Source organism: Scyliorhinus torazame, chromosome 2 (assembly GCF_047496885.1).
Source record: "Scyliorhinus torazame isolate Kashiwa2021f chromosome 2, sScyTor2.1, whole genome shotgun sequence".
NCBI lineage: Eukaryota > Metazoa > Chordata > Chondrichthyes > Carcharhiniformes > Scyliorhinidae > Scyliorhinus > Scyliorhinus torazame.
Window position 1 is genome coordinate 40764640 of NC_092708.1, and position 20944 is coordinate 40785583.

The window sequence follows — 20944 nt, forward strand, 5'->3', positions numbered from 1 at the left end:
GACTCATAAATCCCTCTGCGCCCGGTATTCCAGGACCTAGGTATTTTAGAACAAAAATGTCTTTCCGACTACAGAAAAGGGAGAGAACAGCAACAGCAGCCTCCAGGCATTCGCAGCCACCAACAGGAGCAAGCAGCAAACACAACCTGCAGCTGTGAAGTGCCCTCACAAATAACAATTCCAATTCCTTATTTGCAATAGCCTTCAGCTGTGCATCCAGAGGCTGCTCACAGCTGAAGGGAGTTAAAGTTAGCTTTGGCATATAACAACAAACAGAGCTCTGTCCAAGAAGTATCTGGTAGGACAGGCAGGCAGCAGCTTTAGCTTCACCAGTTATGGGTATGCACAATATTGAAGGGTGGCCTGGAGGCCCTGCTGTTGCTAACTTTCCGTTGGTTCAATTGCTCTGTTTTATTACCTTTGCTCTCGAGTCGCCAGGTATCTTTATGATACCGCCACGAGGTTCAAGTCCGAGTAATGATCAATAACCCAATACACCGATTAGTAAGATTCAAATCAAAGCACATTTATTATACACAGTAATCGCTACTCATGCACAAATTCTACGTCTAAGCTACTTCTATAACTAACAGGCCTGTACTTAACTTCGGACTGGCCCACCAGGTCAGGAGAACAAATGGCCTTTCGTTCGGGTTCTGAGTCTGCGGGATTCGAAGTTGGTATGGATTGGTAGCTAGGAGCGCCTGTCTCGTAGCGAGCGTTGAATTAAGACTTACTTCTGTCGGCGGTCACTGCACCTGGTCACGGTCAATGTTGGTTCGTGTTGCTGGGTGACCCGGGCTGGACGAAGAGATGAAGAGAGCGATTTGAACTTGGGGCGTAACTCTTATAGTCCCCGGGGGCTTCCCACCTTTCGGGCGGACCCTGTACCTGGTCCCAAGCGATTGGGCTTTGTCCCAATCGCTTGGTTCGATTTCTCCAATACTGGAGCGGTTCCCTGATCGATGGGCGGTCTTGAGGTGTTCGTTCACCTCCTTTGTGTTGGCTCCTGCTGGCGCCGGGGAGTCTGGCTTTGCTTTGTGTGTCCCAAATGTTACTTATTGTTCCCGGGGATTGCTCATCAGTATGTAGATGGCTGCTACATTGTTATGCTGATGGTCGCTGGTATCGATGTTGTCTGGCCTTTTGCAGAGTTAAATACACAGCAAACCCGCACCTGCTGGTTTCTGTCTGTGTTGGCTGACTTTCCCATCAGCCTTTGCCGTTCGCCATTTTAAATCGGGAGTTGGCCAATTTAGGTGGCTACACTGCAGACAGCGAGCCCCGCAATCTCCAGCCCAGAGCGGTGACCCCCATCTTATGGTGCCCAGCCCCCCACCAAGGCCCATTCCTCCACTGAGGTGTCCCCGCCCCCCCCCCCCCCCCCCCCCCCCCGTTCCCCCTCCCCGAGCACTTGGGCTGCAACTCCAGTGTCCCTGGGCTGTATGCTGGGGTGTGGAAATAACCACTGACCTTCTCAGCTCCCCTTAGCAGTCAGTGTGCTACCTTCCCGTTTTTTAAATTAGAGTGCGAAACGGCACCCGCACGGCCTCTTGCTGGGGGAGGGGGTTAATTCCTGGGAGGCTCTTAAATTGGGCTTCCAGCTCGTTTATGAGATGGAGATTGGTCTTAATTGGTCTCAGTTGGTGTCTCGCCATGTCTGGGCGTGTCCGGAATCCGCCACTGGGAGCGGCCCAGTTCTTCCATTGGGCAGGAGATACAAAAGTCTGAGAACACGGACTAACAGTTTCAAAAACAGCTTCTTCGTCGCTGTTATCAGACTCCTAAATGACCCTCTTATGGACTGACCTGATTAATACTACACCCCTGTATGCTTCACCCGATGCCGGTGTCTATGTATTTACATTGTGTACCTTGTATTGCCCTATTACGTATTTTCTTTTCACGTACTAAATGATCTCATGAGCTGCTCACTGAAAAATACTTTTCACTGTACCGCGGTACACGTGACAATAAACAAATCCAATCCAATCCAAATAAGGCCCCAGGGTGCAGTATATATAGCACTAAATCATTGATGGGTAAATTAGTGCAGCGGTTACGTTAGTTGACCTGTAAATCAGAGGCTTAGACAAACGGTCTGGAGACGTAAGTTGAAATCCCACCACCACTGGGAAATTTAAATTCAGATAACTAAATGAAAATCTGGGAAAAAAAACTAGTATCCATCGCGCTGGCCAAAAAAACTATCAGGTTATCGTTAAAAACCAACCTCATTTACTAATTTCCTACCCGGAAGAAAATCTGCCGTCCTCACCTGCTCTGGCCTACATGTGACTACAGACCAATGGGAATGTGGCCAACTCTTACCTGCCCACCCAGCAAGCCGTTCCGTTGTGTCTAACCTCTACAAAAAAAACTTCAACAGCAGTGCTTCAGGATGGTGGCTCACCACCACCTTTCCAAGGGGCATGAGGGACAGGCAGCAAATGCTGCCGTTGCCAGTGACGCCCACATCCTGGGATTGAATTTTTTAAAAAGCAGGCCACCTTTATTTCGCTCTGTAATTATTGCTGTTTAATGGCAATAAATGTAGAAATCTGAGATCGTACTTGGCGGGGCAACAAACAGCTCCTGTGCACCAATAAACACCTTGGCCAGTGGCCTTCGTACTTATTCATGGAAGAATCTATTTAATTCCTCACACTCGTTCCATGTAATTGCACATCATATAAAGGTTTATCGCTCAGTTCGAAAACTCTGGTGCAGTTGTAGAATACGGTTAAAAGAATACTTCATTCAGTTTTCCTTCTCTCTTCTCCGAATTCGCAACAGGTTCCGTTCTCTGGAGTATGAACAGCTACCATGGCTGCCCAAGCACAGACCACTGCTGCTGAAAAGAAAGAAGGCAAAAATTCCATTCTCGAAGGGGATGTCTTCACAGAAGCTAACAAGAAGTCGGCAGCCTCGTCAGCGTCGAGAGGTATGCGTCACGTTTGGGAACCTGCACTGGGCCTCCTGCAACGCAGGGGGAAAATCCAGATCTTACCCTTGTTTACTCAGTACGGATCCTATTCCACAGAATTGTCCAGGTTTTGGGTGATGAGGCAGATTTAATCACAGAATTGTTACAGCGCAGAAGGAGGCCATTCAGCCCATCATGCTTACACTGGCTCTCCCAATGAGCAAGTCACTCATTGCCATTCTCCTACCTATTCCCATAACCCTGCACATTCTTTTTCACCTAACAGTCTGATTCCCTTTTAAATGTATTTAATAATAGAATAATCGCTTATTGTCACGAGTAGACTTCAATGAAGTTACTGTGAGAAGCCCATAGTCGCCACATTACACCGCCTGTTCGGGGAGGCTGGTACGGGAATTGAACCCGCGCTGCTCGCATTGTTCTGTATTACAAGCCAGCTATTTAGCCCCCTGTGCTAAACCAACCCCTATTTATTGAACCTGCCCCCCCCACCAGACTCTCAGGCAATGCATTCCAGACCTTAACCACTCACTACATGCAAACCTTTATCCTCATATCGCTCTTGCATCTTTTGCCAATCACTTTAAATCTGTGCTCCTTCATTCTCCATCCATTCATGAGTGGGAACAGTTTCTCGCTTTCTGTTCTGTCCAGACATCCCATGATTTTGAATACCTTTACCAAATCTTCTCTCGGCCTTCTTTTCTCCAAGGAAAAGAGACCTGACTTCCCCAATCTATCATCATAACTGAAATTCCTCATCCCTGCAACCATTCTCGTGAATCTTTTCTTCACTCTCTCCAATGCCTTCACACCCTTCCTAAAGTGTAGAACCTAGAGGTGGATGCAGTTCTCCAGCTGAGGCTGAACTGGTGTCTTCCACAAGTTTGATATAACCTTCTTGCCTATCTAAAATTTGCCCCTATTTATAAAGCCTGGGATACGGTATGTTTTATTTACCACACTTTAAACTTGGCCTGCCACCTTCAATGGCATACACATGTACACACAGGTCCCTCTGCTTCTCCATCCGCTTTGGAGTAGTATCCATTAGTTTGTATTGTCTCGCCATGTTCTTCCTGAAAAAATGAATCACTTTACATTTCTCCACATTGAACTTTGTCTACCACTTGTCCGTCCCGTCTACCAGCTTGTTTTTGTCCTTTTTGAAGGTCTACACCATCCTCCTCACAGTCCGCAATGCTTCCAAGTTTTGTATCAACCACAAAATTTGAAATTCTGTCCTGTACAACAAGGCCTAGGTCAGTAATATACCAGGAAAAGCAAAGATCCCAAGACTGACCCCCTGGAACTCCGCTACAAATGTTCCTCTGGCCTGAAAAACATCTATTAACCACTCCTCTCTGAATCCTGTGACTCCACCAGTTTCATATCCATGTTGCTACTGTCCCTTTTATTCCATGAGCTATAACTTTGCCCATAAATCTGTTTTGTGCGGCACTACATCAAATGTCTTTTGATAGTCCATATACAGGGCAGCACGGCGGCGTAGTGGTTAGCACTGCTGCTCAAAAAGATGTGCAGGGTAGGTGGATTGGCCACGCTAAATTGCCCCTTAATTGGAAAAAAAAAAGAATTGGGTACTTTAAATTTATTTTAAACAAAGATTGTATGTATACACGATATCGACAACATTGCCCTGATCAACCCTCTCTGTTCCCGCTTCAAACAAACTCCAGAAAGTTAGTTCAACACAATTTTCCTTGAAGAAATCCATGCCGGATTTGTCCGTGTGAAAAATGGGAGGTGGCTTGTGTGGAAATTCAGCCAAATGCCTTGTTTCTGTGCTGTAAATTCGATATAGTTCTACGCATTTGGGAAGCAGGCCTTGGCACCAGCCATTCCCATCAGAAATCTTTTTTACTGTGCAACCGGTTAGTGCAGGATCCGAATGAAAAAGAATCTGAATGGAGGAGCTGGATTCTAGCCATTTCTGAAGTTACCATTAATGTTGGATTTGGGCCACGTGGATTACCAATGAACCAAATCTGAAGGTGACTAAGTTTGGTTTGAGAAACCCCAGTGCTGACCAATCGCATTCCTGTCCACAGCTCCTGGATTCCATGCAGTTGTGCAGCTGTCATTTTGAATTCTGCTTTCAAGCATTCGCAATTGTTTAATCATTTATTTATTGCAGTTCCTGGAGAATTGAATCAATTTCATGTGCACTTCATTCACTGTTTGCTCCAGAGTTTTTTAAAACCTATAATCCGGCACACCACTGTGAATGCTGTTTGTTCAGACTTAATTTCATGCCAATGATAGAGTGTGTCATCTTATTTAGTGGGCTGTTGCAGCTCAGTATTATACAAGAGATGCTACTTGTGGTGTGTCCATGAATACATGAAAGGAGCTTTTGGGGGCTCTTGGTTTTGCGGATGGGTGTGTTCCCTTTCACTAGGATATCATCCAGAATAATCTTATTGGTGGAGTTCAGTCCAGACTTTTCTCTGGAGTCCCACCTTGGCCACCCGTGCCTTGTAATCATGTGAAAAATGTAGAAAGTGTGTCATTGGCTCCTGTGGGAATGGAACCCTTCTCTCCCCTTAGCCCGATTTCCATTCCTTTCTTGGTTAACCCAAGCGGTTCAGTAATTGAGCGCCGTGCTAATGCCCTATCATCAAGTTTTAGAGCCAGATTGGAACAGACATTACAGAGTTAATGTCTGCTTGCACATGGTTCCTGGAAGAACTTTGAGTGATCACTTGGCCTTTCATCACACTTAATGTTCTCATAAGGCACAGAGAATAACAGTTCTAACACGGTGGGTGGGTGGAGGCTTTGGAATTCCCTTGTGTGCTATTTCTAGAACATTGGTCAATGCATTTGTGTCAAATTCTCCATTTCATGAAGTTGTTAACAGATGAGTTTGTGATTTTATTCAATAGTGATCAGTGGCATTTCAACCTCATGGTGGCCCTTGCCATGTGTATATCTTTGCATTGAATGTGTGGGATATATCTTCACACTGGGCAAATGTTTATGACCCTTTAAAGTATCTGTTTTCTGTTTGCTTCGTATTCTTGAGGCTGCGCGTTTCACATCGGCTGAATGATGTGCTGAGTCCGTGAGGTTGACCGACACTCCCGCACCCATAAAATATATCCGTTAATTTTATAGCTTTACCTCGATTTGAGCAGACATTGATAGACTTCCCGGGACTTCACCGGCTGCTCTCGAAACATAAACCTAATAACTTGGAGCATTAAATCTGAAACCCCCCCCACATAATTTGCTTTAGATTTAAAGTGCACTTTCCCAAGTAACATGCACTTGGGAAAGAAAAATCAATTCCCACCGAGCAAGGGTGCAATATCTCAGCTTTATCATGTCTTTAGCCATTTCACGATGTCGCTTCACCTTCTGACAGGGACGCAAACCTTCAGCTACTGAACAGATTCCATCAGTCCTCCGAGCCACAGGCTGATTGATAGTGCCAAATGCAAACAATCGCAGTAAACTTCACCTGGCTGTGAAGTCACTCATTAAAAAAGAATTGGAGGCTGATTTCTTTCAAATGCTTAAAATTGGAATTATTTGGGGCAAGCACTTTGAAAAGAAAGCAAGCGATGAATCTTGTGGGTTTATGTTATTTTTTTGATCCCCACTTATTATTTTTAACATGTTTGAAGATGTCAGTGGAGAAATGATAAAAGTCTCATGTAATAAAGTTTAAGGAGTCAGTTCTTCTGAATCCAGTCACTGGCCGGCTGACCAACATGTTAAAAACGCAGTAATGACTTACTCAAATGGCTCGCTTGCATTAAAATTATATCCTAATTCAAGAAAATGCACACCATCTCCCAGGATGTAATTCAGGTGCTGATTGAAGGGCATCTTTGAAGTGGAAATTTCAATCCTTATTTTTTTAACTTGGTTTTGATGTTCTAATGAAGAGTCTGCCAGCCTGACCCACAAAAGTAATGACTAGACCTTGATTGATCATTAGAATGGGGTTTTCGAACTGCTCGACAGCAGAGAGTTTATCTAGTGAAGCTGGCAGATTATTAAATGTGCACATGCTTTATTTACTGTATCTTAAAGCATGGTGTGCGCAATGACTGCTGGGCTTGGCTACCTAACAGTGACTGCACTGTAGAGCAAGCAATGTCGGCCAGATGACCATAGGCTGCTTTTCCCCTTTGAGGGGGAGATCTGACTGGTGGTGATTCAACCTGAGGGTCACCACACCTAAGGCGAGGGGCAAGGTTGAGAAGGCTTCATGAGTAATGTCAGTCGGTACGGGGATTAAAGCCGTGCTGTTGGCCTCGCTCTGCGTCACAAATCAGTAGTCCAGACAATTGAGCTAAACTTTATGATATAAGAACAAAGAACGAAGAAAATTACAGCACGGGAACAGGCCATTCGGCCCTCCTAGCCTGCGCCGATCCAGATCCTTTATATAAACCTGTCTTCTTATAATTGACACCCCCAGTCTTGGAAAAAGCTTGTTGCTATCCACCCTGTCCATACCTCTCATAATTTTGTAGACCTCAATCAGATCCCCCCTCAAACTCCGTCTTTCCAACAAAAACAATCCTAATCTACTCAACCTTTCTTCATAGCTAGCACCCTCCATACCAGGCAACAAGGGTGGGGGGGGGGGGGGGGGCTCCAGGTTGGAACACCACTAGTCACCTTTCTCCATTTTGAGACACTCCCTTCCACCACTACTCTCTGTTTCCTGTTGCCCAGCCAGTTCTTTATCCATCTAGCTAGTACACCCTGAACCCCATTCGGCTTCACTTTTTCCATCAACCTGTCATGGGAAACTTTATCAAACGCCTTACTGAAGTCCATGTATATGACATCTACAGCCCTTCCCTCATCAATTAACTTTGTCACTTGCTCAAAGAATTCTATTAGGTTTGTAAGACATGACCTTCCCTGCACAAAACCATGCTGCCTACCACTGATAAGTCTATTTTCTTCCAAATGTGAATAGATCCTATCCCTCAGTATCTTCTCCAACAGTTTGCCTACCACGTCAAGCTCACAGGTTTATAATTCCCTGGATTATCCCTGCTACCCTTCTTAAACAAAGGGACAACATTAGCAATTCTCCAGCCCTCCGGGACCTCACCCGTGCTCAAGGATGCTGCAAAGATATCTGTTAAGGCCCCAGCTATTTCGTCCCTCACTTCCCTCAGTAATCTGGTGTGATAAAGCCAGGGGAGTCCAACGAGCTTCTTAAAAGTCCTTTATTTCAGCAACAGCATCATACATACACAGGGCCCGGTTCCCTTTCACCGGGTCCTCATTCCTTTTTAGCTGGCTCCACAGCTGCCTGCTTTTTATGCTAGTGCTAGGTTAACTCAGTCCAATTGAACACGGGGAACAATCATCCCCAGGTGGATGAGTGCTGTGCAGGTTATTACACCCCCCCCCCCCAAAACCCCAAACCCCTCACAAGGACGGCCATTTAGGAGGAGTGGATAGGAGAGGACCAAACGGGACCAAACCCCACAGTGACCAGACAACAAACCCCCCAAAAAATTGGTTCGGATAAGGCTCCGCCAAACGGGGAAGCAGGATGGGCAGGCGTGTACTCCACCAAGAATTACGTCCGGCCCAACACCCTCACCAGTCACACAGGGGGCGAAGCTGTCAACAGCCGAACCCGGGGACGGCGCACGCCACGGCATCGGACCCATCAACCCAAGGCCCAATCGGCATGGCATGCCTTCCAGCCACAGAGGGAACAGGGGGGGGGGGGGGGGGGGGGGGGCAGGACATCAGACAACGTCCACCTCAACGTCACTCCCCTTAATTTTTTATATTGGGCACTCTAAATACTACCCAAAAAAATAAAACACCTACCAAAATGCCCAGGGAGCAGTCGCCCCGACATTCTTACAATACACAGGCAAATAAACAGCGCAAATTTTAAAAAACAGCAGGGTTCCGTGCAAGCTTCCACAGGACCAGAAGTCACATATGGAATGTCCAGTCAACTCCACACCAGTCTCCAGGCACAAAACCTGCAGTCGTACAATAACTGTCAGCTTGCAGGCAAAACATCACTGTTGCAAATCCCACAGTCCAAGCTGCCGCAGAACAGTCTTCCAAACACAACGCTGCACTCGCGACCAGAATGACGTTCCAAAACGGCGGCGGCAACTCGAGAACGGACTCCCCGGTGGACTGCTCTGCCAACATCAGGAAACAACAGCAGACAGAGATGGACGAAACGCTACGCGACCCACACCAGAATGATACCGCATCTGGTAGTGCCGGACACATCAGACTCCAGGGGCGAAATTCTCCGGTATCGGCACGATGTCCACCGACTGGCGCCCAAAACGGCGCAAATCAGTCGGGCATCGCGCTGCCCCAAACGTGCGGAATGCTCCGCATCTTTGGGGGCCGAGCCCCAACCTTAAGGGGCTAGGCCGGCGCCGGACGAATTTCCGCCCGCCAGCTGGCGGAAAAGGCCTTTGGTGCCCCGCCAGCTGGCGCGGAAATGACATCTCCTGGCGGCGCATGCGCGGGAGCGTTAGCGGCCGCTGACGGCATTCCCGCGCATGCGCAGTGGAGGGAGTCTCTTCCGCCTCCGCCATGGTGGAGACCGTGGCGAAGGCGGAAGGGAAAGAGTGCCCCCACGGCACAGGCCCGCCCGTGGATCGGTGGGCACCGATCGTGGGACAGGCCACCGTGGGGGCACCCCCCGGGGCCAGATTGCCCCGCGCCCCCTCCCAGGACGCCGGAGCCCACCCGTGCCACCTTGTCCCGCCGGTAAGGTAGGTGGTTTAATCTACGCCAGCGGGACAGGCATTTTAGCGGCAGGGCTTCGGCCCATCCAGGCCGGAGAATCACGGGGGGGGGGGGGGGGCGCCAACCGGCGCGGCGCGATTCCCGCCCCCCCCGCCGAATATCCGGTGCCAGAGAATTCGGCAACCGCCAGGGGCGGGATTCACGCCAGCCCCCGGCGATTATCCGACTCGGCGGGGGGTCGGAGAATCTCGCCCCAGATCACTCCCAGCAGACACACTTCACAAGCCGGGAGAAAAAAAAACTCGACCCGGCTCTCGCCTTCCATAACATTAGAGGCTCTAAAAAAAAAAACACAGAAACAAACTCGGTACCGTAGTCCACTCTTTTAAAAAAACAAATTCCCGGGAGGTAGCTCAGCCGAACAAGCAGCACGCCGACAGCTCCAATTCATCCTCGTCACCAATGTGATAAAGCCAGGGGAGTCCAACGAGCTTCTTAAAAGTCCTTTATTTCAGCAACAGTGTCATACATACACAGGGCCCGGTTCCCTTTCACCGGGCCCTCATTCCTTTTTAGCTGGCTCTACAGCTACCTGCCTTTTATGCTAGTGCTGGGTTAACTCAGTCCAATTGAACACGGGGAACAATCATCTCTAAGTGGATGAGTCCTGTGCAGGTTATTACACCTGGGATAGATCCCATCTGGACCGGGGGACTTGTCCACCTTAATGCCTTTTAGAATACCCAAAACGTCCCCCTTCCTTATGCTGACTTGACCTAGAGTATTTAAACATCCATCCCTCGCCTCAATATCCGTCATGTCCCTCTCCTTGGTGAATACCGATGCAAAGTACTCATTAAGAATCTCACCCATTTCCTCTGACTCCACGCATAAATTCCCTCTTTTGTCTTTGAGTGGGCCAATCCTTTCTCGAGTTACCCTCTTGCTCCTTATATCCAAATAAAAGGCTTTGGGATTTTCCTTACCACTGTTAGTCAAAGATATTTCATAACCCCTTTTAGCCCTCTTTATTTCTGAGAGACATCAGGCGCTTCATTAATGACAGTCTTTTTCAATGAGAATTTGGGACAAAGTGCAAAAATTGACCTTGAATTCCTGCGGCTATGCTTCCTCGTGATGTGAAACAGTAAACAGGATTTTCTCTGCCGAAGTGACAGCGATACAGTCTCAGAGTAATCCGAGGAAATTCTGGTGTTGCGCATATGTTTTTATTAATAATAATAATAATCTTTGTTGCCACAAGTAGGCTTACATTAACACTGCCATGCAGTTACTGTGAAAAGCCCCTAGTCGCCACATTCCGGCGCCTGTTCGGCTACACAGTGGGAGAATTCAGAATGTCCAAGTTACCTAACGTCTTTCGAGACTTGTGGGAGGAAACCGGAGCACCCGGAGGAAACCCACGCAGACACGGAGAGAACGTGCAGACTCCGCACAGACAGTGACCCGAGCCAGGAATCGAACCTGGGACCTTGGAGCTGTGAAACAACTGTGCTAACCACTGTGCTACCCTGCCACTATGGATTTTCAGTCCATAGTGCTGGAGCACTTCTTTCCTTCCCGCCAAATGTGGCAAATAGGGATTCTTTTCATGGTACATTTGCCGACTAGTTACATTGATGGTTGTTTCCTGTTTTAATGTAAATCAAATATCCCATCATTGTGCCACTTATTCTGGTGGTAGTGTCTTGATAGTGATCCAAACGTAAAGTGAGGAAGTTTCCTTTCTCTGTCAAAGTTGGAGCAATCTGAATGATTGCTGGTACCTCATCAGTTCATGGCATGTTCGATGCAGGCAGAAGTGAGGAATGAACACTACTGACGAAAGTTGTAACGAAGGTGACTAATTTGCATTAATTAGATGGACATTTGATGTCTGGATAAAGAGCAGCACTTTCTTTGACCAGGTGGCTGTGGCGGGTTGAAGAGGGACGGATATACTTCAATCTCAGCGGCTAACTGTTCTTCCCTCATTGCGCACTCCAGCGTATCCTCCCAACGCAGACATTTCCTGGGTGGGGGTGGGGGCCACGTTTTCCGATGTAAGTTACATGGTCTGACGAGATTTGAAATGATCCTCTACGGATGCACTCGCAGTGACTGACATTGTCACGTAGCAGCAGCATTCCCTGACGGACTGCTCCCGGGAAATCTCACTCCACGTATTCCCAGCCTCTCCCCTAAATTGTGCATGATTTAATATTTCAATCAAGTCTTTAAAAATATGGCCAGGGCAGGCAGAAATTTTCATTTGCGGGTGCATAAATATCCTGACATTTCTTTTTGTTAAATTGAATAAAATATGCATGGAGGCGTTTTCACTTCTTGGCGCTCTCAAATATTGTTAAAATACAACCTTATTACCTTTATGTCACAGTATAATTTACTATTAGCATGTTACTGGGGCAGCACAGGCAGAACGAGAGCTATTGCACACAGCTCCTTTCAGTCATTTTAACACTACTCCAACAAACAGCTGCTATAATATCTGGGTTAGTTCACTTCCTTGTCTACCGTAATTTATTTGCACCAATTTGCTCACTATCAAAGGACACACATATTGTTCAGTTTTAATGTGTTATTTACACATAAAATAACCTATTTACAACTGTGAAAGTGCCGTAGGGAGAATGAATGGTCTTCTGCTCCCACCTATCTGTTATATCAGAGCTTAACAATCTGTTTTGCTAATAGAATCATTTATCACACTGTGGTAATTTATTGTGTGTTAGAGGTATGGGTCTCTTTCTCTCTGATCAAAGGAAACAGTGTAGGTCTAATGAACTCCGAGACATTACTTCACTTAACCCTTTCTTTGACATAATCCTGCAATGTGCTGAAAATGATGAAGAACAACTCTGACCATTTCCTTCAGAAGGGGCGAGGAGTAATGAGGCGTTATGATTCGGGTTGAACCACATTGACACACTATGCTGTGATCTTCATTCTGAAGCCACGCTTTTTGGTTTGAATTAATGATTTTGAAACCCAAACAGCGCCTTGAGGTCGACTAATCTAATCAATGATGATTGGTAGTGAGTTGTCTAATTGTCCTTGAACATTCACTAAAATTAGGCCGCGTGGGGAAAAAAAACATTGTCAGTGTTGTAAGGTAAACAGCCTTAACCATTGTGGGGAATGTTCCAGTTATTCTTCAAAGGCGTCTCTCCTGTTAGGATTAGGGTTACCAAGTGTTATGGTGCCAACTGTTGCTCAGTTGGTGAGCACTGTTGTCTCTTGAGTAAGAAGGTTGTGGGTTCACGGCCCGCCTCCTTGAGCACAACATCTAGGCCGCCTCACCAGTGCTGCACTGTTAGAGGAGACATTAATCTGAGTGCCCCATCAGGCGAATGTAAAAGATGCCGTGACATTATTGTGAAGTAGATATGGGAATCTATTCATGATCAATATTTATCACATTATGACTTCCGGTGGCAGCTAGATGGTGGGTAGATGCACACACGTTGGCTCCCGTCGGGGTACTTTGATTTTGGCCTGTTTTGCCCAGTTTATGAGCGATTTTTTGAGGGGAAGTTTGTTTAGTTTGATGGGATAGGGTCACTCCTAAAAGTAATGTCTGGCAAATATAATACTGGGCAGAAGTGGGGCAAGGAATTGTTGTCAGACTCCGACGTTCCTCGAGACTCAGTGGAGGGCAACATGGCGGAGGCGTCTGCTGCTCTGTTGGCCTCCCTGTGGTTGACTGAGACATTGGCCAGCTTCTTGATGGACAAATGTAAGAAGCAGCAGCAGACGGCCGCTGAGGACCTGGAGAAAGCAATGGAGAGGGCTTTGGTCCCTAATCCTGCAGCCTTGGAGAGGATGCACCAATGGATAGTGGTACAAGGTGCAGCGAAACGGAAGGTAGAGGTGGCACTCTCAGATCATAGTGATCGGATTGTCTCACTACAGACAGGGTGGCATTGCTGGCTGAAGAGCGCAAAGCATTGAAGGCCAAAGTTGATGATCTGGAGAGGGGGTTGGTGGAAGGGTTCCAGTCAAGGTGGCAGCCTTATATCTCCTTTTCCAGGAAACTGGTTACCGTCTGCTGTTCGGGATATTTTTGTGTGTTTATGTTTAGGTTTTGCTTTCGTTATGGGGGTTTGAGGGGGAAGGGGATGGGCTGGGGATCAGGTGGGTGTAGTTTATATTGTGTTGCAGTTTGCTGTATTGTTATTTTGTTATAATGTAAATCTTTTTTGAATGAAAATATATTTATCACATTTTATGGTCATTATCAAATTGCAATTTGTGAGAGCTTATTGCATACTAATTGTCAGCTGCAATTCCTTCATTACCCCAATGACTACATTTCAAAAGTAGTTCAGTGGCTGTAATGTATGTTGGACTGCTCTGAGGTCATGAAAGGTGCTATATAAATGCAAATATTTATTTTAACAGTAGCTGGACATTTTTCCACAGGTTTAATCATATTACCCCCCCCCCCCCCCCCCCCCCCACCCAACACCTCGATCTGCCATGCCCAATAGAACAGCTTTTTTTACCTGTCTCTAATATCTTAATGACTAACAAATGAAAGTGTTCAAAGTAATTGAAAACAAAACCTGATAAAGGCGGCATGGTGGCATAGTGGTTAGCACTGCTTCCTCACAGTGCCAGGGACCAGGGTTCATTCTGGCCTTGGGTGAACGTGTGGAGTTTGCACGTTCTCCCCGTGCCCGCGTGAGTTTCCTCCGCATTCTCCAGTTTTCCTCCCAAAGTCCAAAGATGCGCAGCTTAGGCGGATTGGCCATGATGAATGCATGGGGATAGGGCGGGGGAGTGGGTCGAGGCAGGGTGCTCTTTCAGAGAGTCAGTGCAGACTTGATGGGCTGAATGGCCTCTTGTGCACTGAAGGGGTTCTGGTGATTCTATAACTCTGATTTTGAATTGGCCCTCTGATTTTGCTCCCCGGTTGATTGCAGCAGTATCCAGATTAATCTTAATTTCCTGAAGCCACCAGGGCCAATCCTGGCAGGTTGGACAATCCTTTTTGAGGTTGGTGTCACCAAAAGGATTACCGTCACCATCACATGTAGCCCTGGTAAATAATTAAAACTCAGCAAACATTTGTTGCGATTGCTGAAATTCATTCACTCAGACAAATTGCAGCTCTGAGATTTTTTTTAAATGCGGTTCTGTGTAATTAAAAATCATTTTTCTTGATTTTCTTCTTAACTTGGAATCGTGATGTTCTGTGATATGAATCATTTTTTATGGTCAACCCAAGTGGTGCGCTAATTAGGGGCTGTGCTCACGTCCAAATCATCAAGTTTTTGATCCAGATTGGAGCAAACATTACAGAGTTAATGTGTGTTTGCACATGATTGCTGCAAGGATGTTAACTGATCACTTGGCCTTTCATCATTCCACACTTTACCTTCTCATAGGACACAGAGAATAATAGTTGTAATGTGTTAGGGGGAGGGAGGTTTGAAATTCCCCCGTGTGTAGTTTCTACGACATTGGTTAATACATTCATGTCAAATCCTTCATTTTCATTAAGTTGTTAACATATGGATTAGTGATTTGATTCAAATACAGCAGTGGTCGGTGAAATGTCAGTCTCGTGGTGACCCTTACCATGTACATATCTTCCAATTGGAAGGGTGCAGGGTAAGCATCATTGTTGCAAGCTAGCTCACATCCCACTTGACCGAGGTTTCCAAGTCAGGATTGCACACCAAGAACAACTACCAGCTTTTTCCAATAACTCATTTTGCATTGGAGCATTCCCCCTTGAGTAAGGAGCGGCTGAGGGTCAAATTGATACTCTACCCACAGACACAGTTCAGTGTGTGTGCCACTCCCTGGGTATAGAATCTGGTTTGTCCTGAGACTTCCATTTCTTTTTGAGTGTAAAGGTACACGTCAACTCCATCATATATGAGACATCTGGGCCGGGATTCTCCCCTACCCAGCGGGATGGAGTGGCGGGAACCACTCTGACGGCGGCCCGCCCCAAAGGTGCAGATTTCTCCGCACCTTTAGGGGCCAAGCCCTCACCTTGAGGGGCTAGGCCCGCGCCGGAGTGGTTGGCGCACCACCAGCCGGCGGGAAAGGCCTTTGGCGCCACGCCAGCCAGGGCCGAAGGGACTGCACTGGCCGGCGGAAGTCCGCGCATGCGCGGGACGTCAGCAGCTGCTGACGTCATCCCCGCGCATGCGTGGGGGGGGGTCACTTCCGCATCGGCCATCGCGGAGGCTATGGCCGAAGCGGAAGGAAAAGAGTGCCCCCATGGCACAGGCCTGCCCGCGGATCGGTGGGCCTCGATCACGGGCCAGGCCACTGTGGGGCCACCCCCCCGGGGCCAAATCAGCCCGCGCCTCCTACCAGGACCCCGGAGCCCGCCCGTGCCACCAGTCCTGCCGGTAAGGTAGGTGGTTTGATTCACACCGGCGGGACTGGCATGACAGCAGCGGGACTTCGGCCCATCGCGGGCCGGAGAATCGCCGGGGGGGGGGGGGGGCGCCGACCGGCGCGATTACCGCCCCCGACGAATTTTCATGAGTTTACCAAATAGGAAACGTACAAAGACCACAGAGAGCTGGAATGGACACAGTGGGCCGAATAGTCTCCTACTGTGCCTCAATGACTCCAAAAAACTGTATAAATGAACTTGTGGAATAGCCTGTTGTCAGATAAAGTGCAAATCAAGGTCAATAGGTAGTGAGAAACATATTGGTGGGTTCCCTATTTCCACCTGTTAAGGCCGAGTTCATTTGTCAGCCCTCTTGCCTCGGTACTTGAGCACACAGTGATGGCTGCTACTTGCCGACAGCATTAAAGTGATGCTCCTTCAGGAGAGAATTTAAGCAGAGGTTTCCCTGCTCGATGTCTGAGTTCTATCAAAATTTCTTCCACCAAAATTTAGCCAAAATCTGAATGACAAATTAACTTGAAAAAAAAATTAGACTGACTAATTATTTGTTTCCAATTAAGGAGCAATTTAGTGTGGCCAATCGACTGAGCATGCACATCTTTTGAGTTGTGGGTGTGAAACCCACGCAGACAGGGAGAATGTGCAAGCTCCACACGGACAAAGACCCGGGGTCGGGATCGAACCGGGTCCTCAGCGCCTTAGGCAGCAGAAATGAATGACAAATTAACCGTTTATTTGTTTTAAAGCTCTTTATGGGACTTTGGGGGTTATTTTACTTTTGTTATGAGTGGGTGAAAAATTATAATCACTGGCTGCCCTCACCCAATTAAAAGTCAGTGAGGTATAAAATAGGTTCCAGATTTATTACACCTGTTTATTGTTCATTGATAAAATGCTAGCAATGGGCGGGATCCAGACTTGCATAGTTAAGTGGGCTCAACTGCTGATTTAACTGTGCCTTCAACAGATCTAACCACCTCCCGGGATCTACTGGCCTCGCTGTGGAGACTCCAGTCGGGCGCCATTTAGCACTGGTCCCCATAAACGGGGACCAGGTTGAATGGCACTTTGGGGGTCTTCCAGCCAATCAGAGGCCCCCAGGTGGTTGAAATCTGGTCAGAATGGCACCCTGGCACCGCTGATGGCACCATGCACCATGGCACTGCCAGCCTGGCATTCTGCCAGTGCCACTGCTAGGTGCCCAGGTGGCATTTTGCCGTTGCTGGGGATCGGGCCCGGGGTACCCTGCCCGCATGAAGTGGGGTGCAGGGGAGCGCAAGGACCCTGCAACATGGTCGAGAGATGGTGAGCAGATATCCTCAGTGCAGGAAATGCGACTGAGTGTAGCCTCGGCAAGAAATTTCCTGCTGAGGCCAGAAAGTCGCAGATAGGCCCGCTAAGTGTTGTTCGATAACGATAGCTAATCCCGTACAGAACGGGACTGTTTTCTTTGTTGGATCACAAATGCTTGGAAGTGTGGATGTCTAATAACAGAGATTTATCTGATCTCTGTGCTACACTATTCATTTCTGTCAGTGGCAGGAAATATTTCAACAAATAGTCACCAAAAATGGAAAACAAATGGTTGATAATTGTGCAGATCAGTGATATTGAGGCCAGCAAAACCTTAATAGCTGAGTGGGTAAATTCATGGTCAGAGAAGGTTAAATAGCATCAACTAAAGTAACAGCTCGACCTTTTCATTTGGCTACCCAGATTTGGGGAAGAGGGAAATTCAGCCAAGGTTCCTCCTTCTGATTGATTTTTGCAAAATATTCCTATCTCAGAGTTACAAAGCCAGTGCGCAAGATGGACAAGGCAATCGCTAACCCATCTCTATGCTTGCTCCAAAAAAACAATTCAAATTGAATCCAATTCATTGCCCCGCAAACAGAGATTTACTAAATCCAAGCTGGCAAGAACAGGCATTACACCAGCTGATCTCTGACTCGATCCTACTAGTAACACACAAGTACCTTTAGGGGCACTACGAAAAGCATCAAAGGGGAGGTCTGGAGATTCTTTTTCCAGGCACGAGGGGCGGGATTCTCCCGAATTCCCTGATGGCCTGACGCCGGCGTAAAAAAATGGCGTGAACCACTCCGGCATCGGGCCAACCGGAAGTTGCGGAATCTTCCGGCTAAGCCGACGCCAGAGGGGTTGGCGCCGCGCCAACCGGCACCGAAGGGCCGGTGTGGTCCTGCGCATGCGCAGAATTGCCGGCGTGGTCCCGTGCTTGCGCAGACCGGCCGGCGTCTTCTGGCGCATGCGCAGGGGGGTGTCTTCTCCGCGCCGGCCATGGCGGAGCCCAACAGAGGCTGGCGCGGAAGGAAGGAGTGCCCCCATGGCACAGGCCCGTCCGCAGATCGGTGGGCACCGATCGCGGGACGGGCCACCGTGGGCCCCCCCCCCCGGGGCCGGATCCCCCCCCGCAACCCCCCCCGAGGACCGCACCAGCCAGCCTACCGGCCAGGTCCTGCCGTGTGGGACCATGTCCATTTCACGCCGGCAGGACTGGCTGAAGACGGACGGCCGCTCGGCCCATTCGGGCCTGGAGAATTGTCGGGGGGCCACTGCCAACGGCCCCCGACCGGCACGGCGTGATCCCCGCCCCGCCCGAAAACCGAAGCCAGAGAATACGGCAGCCAGCGTCGGAGCAGCGGGGCGGGATTCACGCCCCCGGGGATTCTCCGACCCGGTGGGGGGTTGGAGAATCCCGCCCATGGTGTTCAAAAATGTATTACCGCAAGTGGCTACTCAAGCAAATGCAATCGCTGGATTCTTTGGAGATATTAGAATTACAGAGAAGGACAGCATAAGTCACCCTATAGATTGTTATGGAGATTTGGCTGAGTTCGCTGGCTAGGCAGGTGCTCCCCTTCCCTCACAACTCCGTGTTCATCCCTCCCGAAGCTCAGCGCTCAGTCTCAAAGGATGACACCTCGAAGAGGACCCCTCCATTGGTCTAGGGTATATGACATAACTGAACTCCCCTGCTAGACTAAATCTTCCAAGACCATATGTAGGGTGATTTAGATAAGTCAGGCATGGAGTCAAACCCTATCGACCAAACAAGCCTCCATATATTATGCTTGGAAGATTGGCCATTCAGCTAATTATATTTGAACTTGCTGACCCTCTATTAAATACACCAGCAAAGCTCATTGGCTTTCGGAAAGGAAAGGTATAAATTGTTGGGTGAACTAATGAGATAGATGCTGGTGGTAGCATCTTTGTTGATATGAGTATTGTATTTGGCTCCATTGAAGAAAGTGTGCCCTGGAGTTCTTCATGTATGGAACACAGGAACATAGGAATTAGCAGAAGTAGGCAATTCAGCCCTTCGAGCCTGCTCCGTCATTCAATCAGATCAGGATGTGGAGATGCCGGCGTTGGACTAGGGTGGGGACAGTGAGAAGTCTTACAACACCAGGTTAAAGTCCAACATGTTTATTTGTAATTGCTAGCTTTCAAAGCGTAGCTCCTTCATCAGGTGAGACATGGTCTTCTTCATCAGATCATGGCTTATCTCTTCCTGGTCTCAAAGCCACCTCCCTACCTGTTCCCCATATCCCTTTAAACCATTTTTAAAATCAGAAATGTATCTATCTCTCTCTTGAAACCATTTAATGTTTTGGACTCCACCGCACTATGGGGCAGCAAATTCCACAAATTCACCACCCTCTGCGAGAAGTAGTTCTAAATCTACCACCTTTCAACATATGTCTGTGACCTCTTGTTCTAGATTGCCCCACAAGGGGGGACATTTGGTCTACATTTACTTTATCGATCCCTTTTAATGAATTATATACCTCGATCAGATCCCCTCTCATCCTTCTAAACTCCAGCGAGTATAAACCCAAACTGTTTAATCTCTCCTCATGGGTCAACCCCTTCATCCCCGGAAGCAATCTGGTGAACCTCCTCTGAACTGCCTCCAATGTCACCACATCCTTCCTCAAATATGGAGACCAAAACTGGACACAATACTCCAGATGTGGTGTCACCAACACCCTGCATCACCTTTAGTGGTACTTTTTCCTTCCTCTTAATGACAATCATTTCACACTATTTATTTTTCATTAAAAGTATATTCAAAAAGCCCTCGATGTTTCCGCAACCTCGTCTTCCAATCTATCAATGCAGAGGAACACGGTGAACCGGAGATGTTTGAGAAAAAGCCTAGTCATTGCAGACCTTGTGACGTGAGATCTGAAATCTACTGAGCTGCATACTTTTGCTGATGCAATATGAGTTGCCCATCCTTGTCAGCCATTCAAAGCAGCAATTGTGAGTGAATATTAAATTAGCTTGGTAATGTCGATGTAAAATGCACACTTTTCCTCTCACAGTTGGCATCAGATCTCAATGTTTCCTTAAGAAATCAGGCAGATTAAAAAGTCTGGTGAATGTGCTCATTTGTTTTACCATAACACGGGGATCTGTCCTGTTAAACTTCAAAGCATAAACTTGATTGAACAATGCCATTTTCTCACTGAAGTACAGAAAAGGATAGTTAGTGCATCAAACCACATATGAACGCCTGTTTGGGCCTCAGCTGAGGCATTCTGGGTATCAAGGAATGATGTGAAGGTACGAAAGAGGGTGCAGAAAAGATTTACGAGAATAGTTCCATTGATGACAGACTTTAGTTATGTGAACAGCTTGTGCTCCTGAGAAAAAAGAAGATGAAGAGACATTCAACAGTGGTGTTCAAAACCATGGGTATTCTGGATCGAGTGGACGGGAGAAACTGTCTCCGTTGGTGAGAGAGTCGTGAACTAGAGGACAATGATTTTAGGCGACTGGCAGAACAAACAATGGTGACAGGAGGGAAATGTGTTTGATCAGCAAGTGGG

The 20944-nt window shown here is 47.6% G+C and overlaps 1 protein-coding gene across 5 annotated transcripts in view; it reads left to right on the plus strand.

The window, feature by feature from the left end:
* gli2a (GLI family zinc finger 2a) overlaps window positions 1-20944 on the plus strand; it is a 564217-nt gene that overhangs the window by 156591 nt on the left and 386682 nt on the right. For all 5 annotated transcript variants that reach the window (XM_072470222.1, XM_072470208.1, XM_072470205.1 and 2 more), the window contains one exon: window positions 2797-2944. In XM_072470222.1, the coding sequence (XP_072326323.1) occupies window positions 2827-2944 (118 nt within the window). In that variant the 5' untranslated portion in view covers window positions 2797-2826. The remainder of the gene's footprint in view (window positions 1-2796; window positions 2945-20944) is intronic.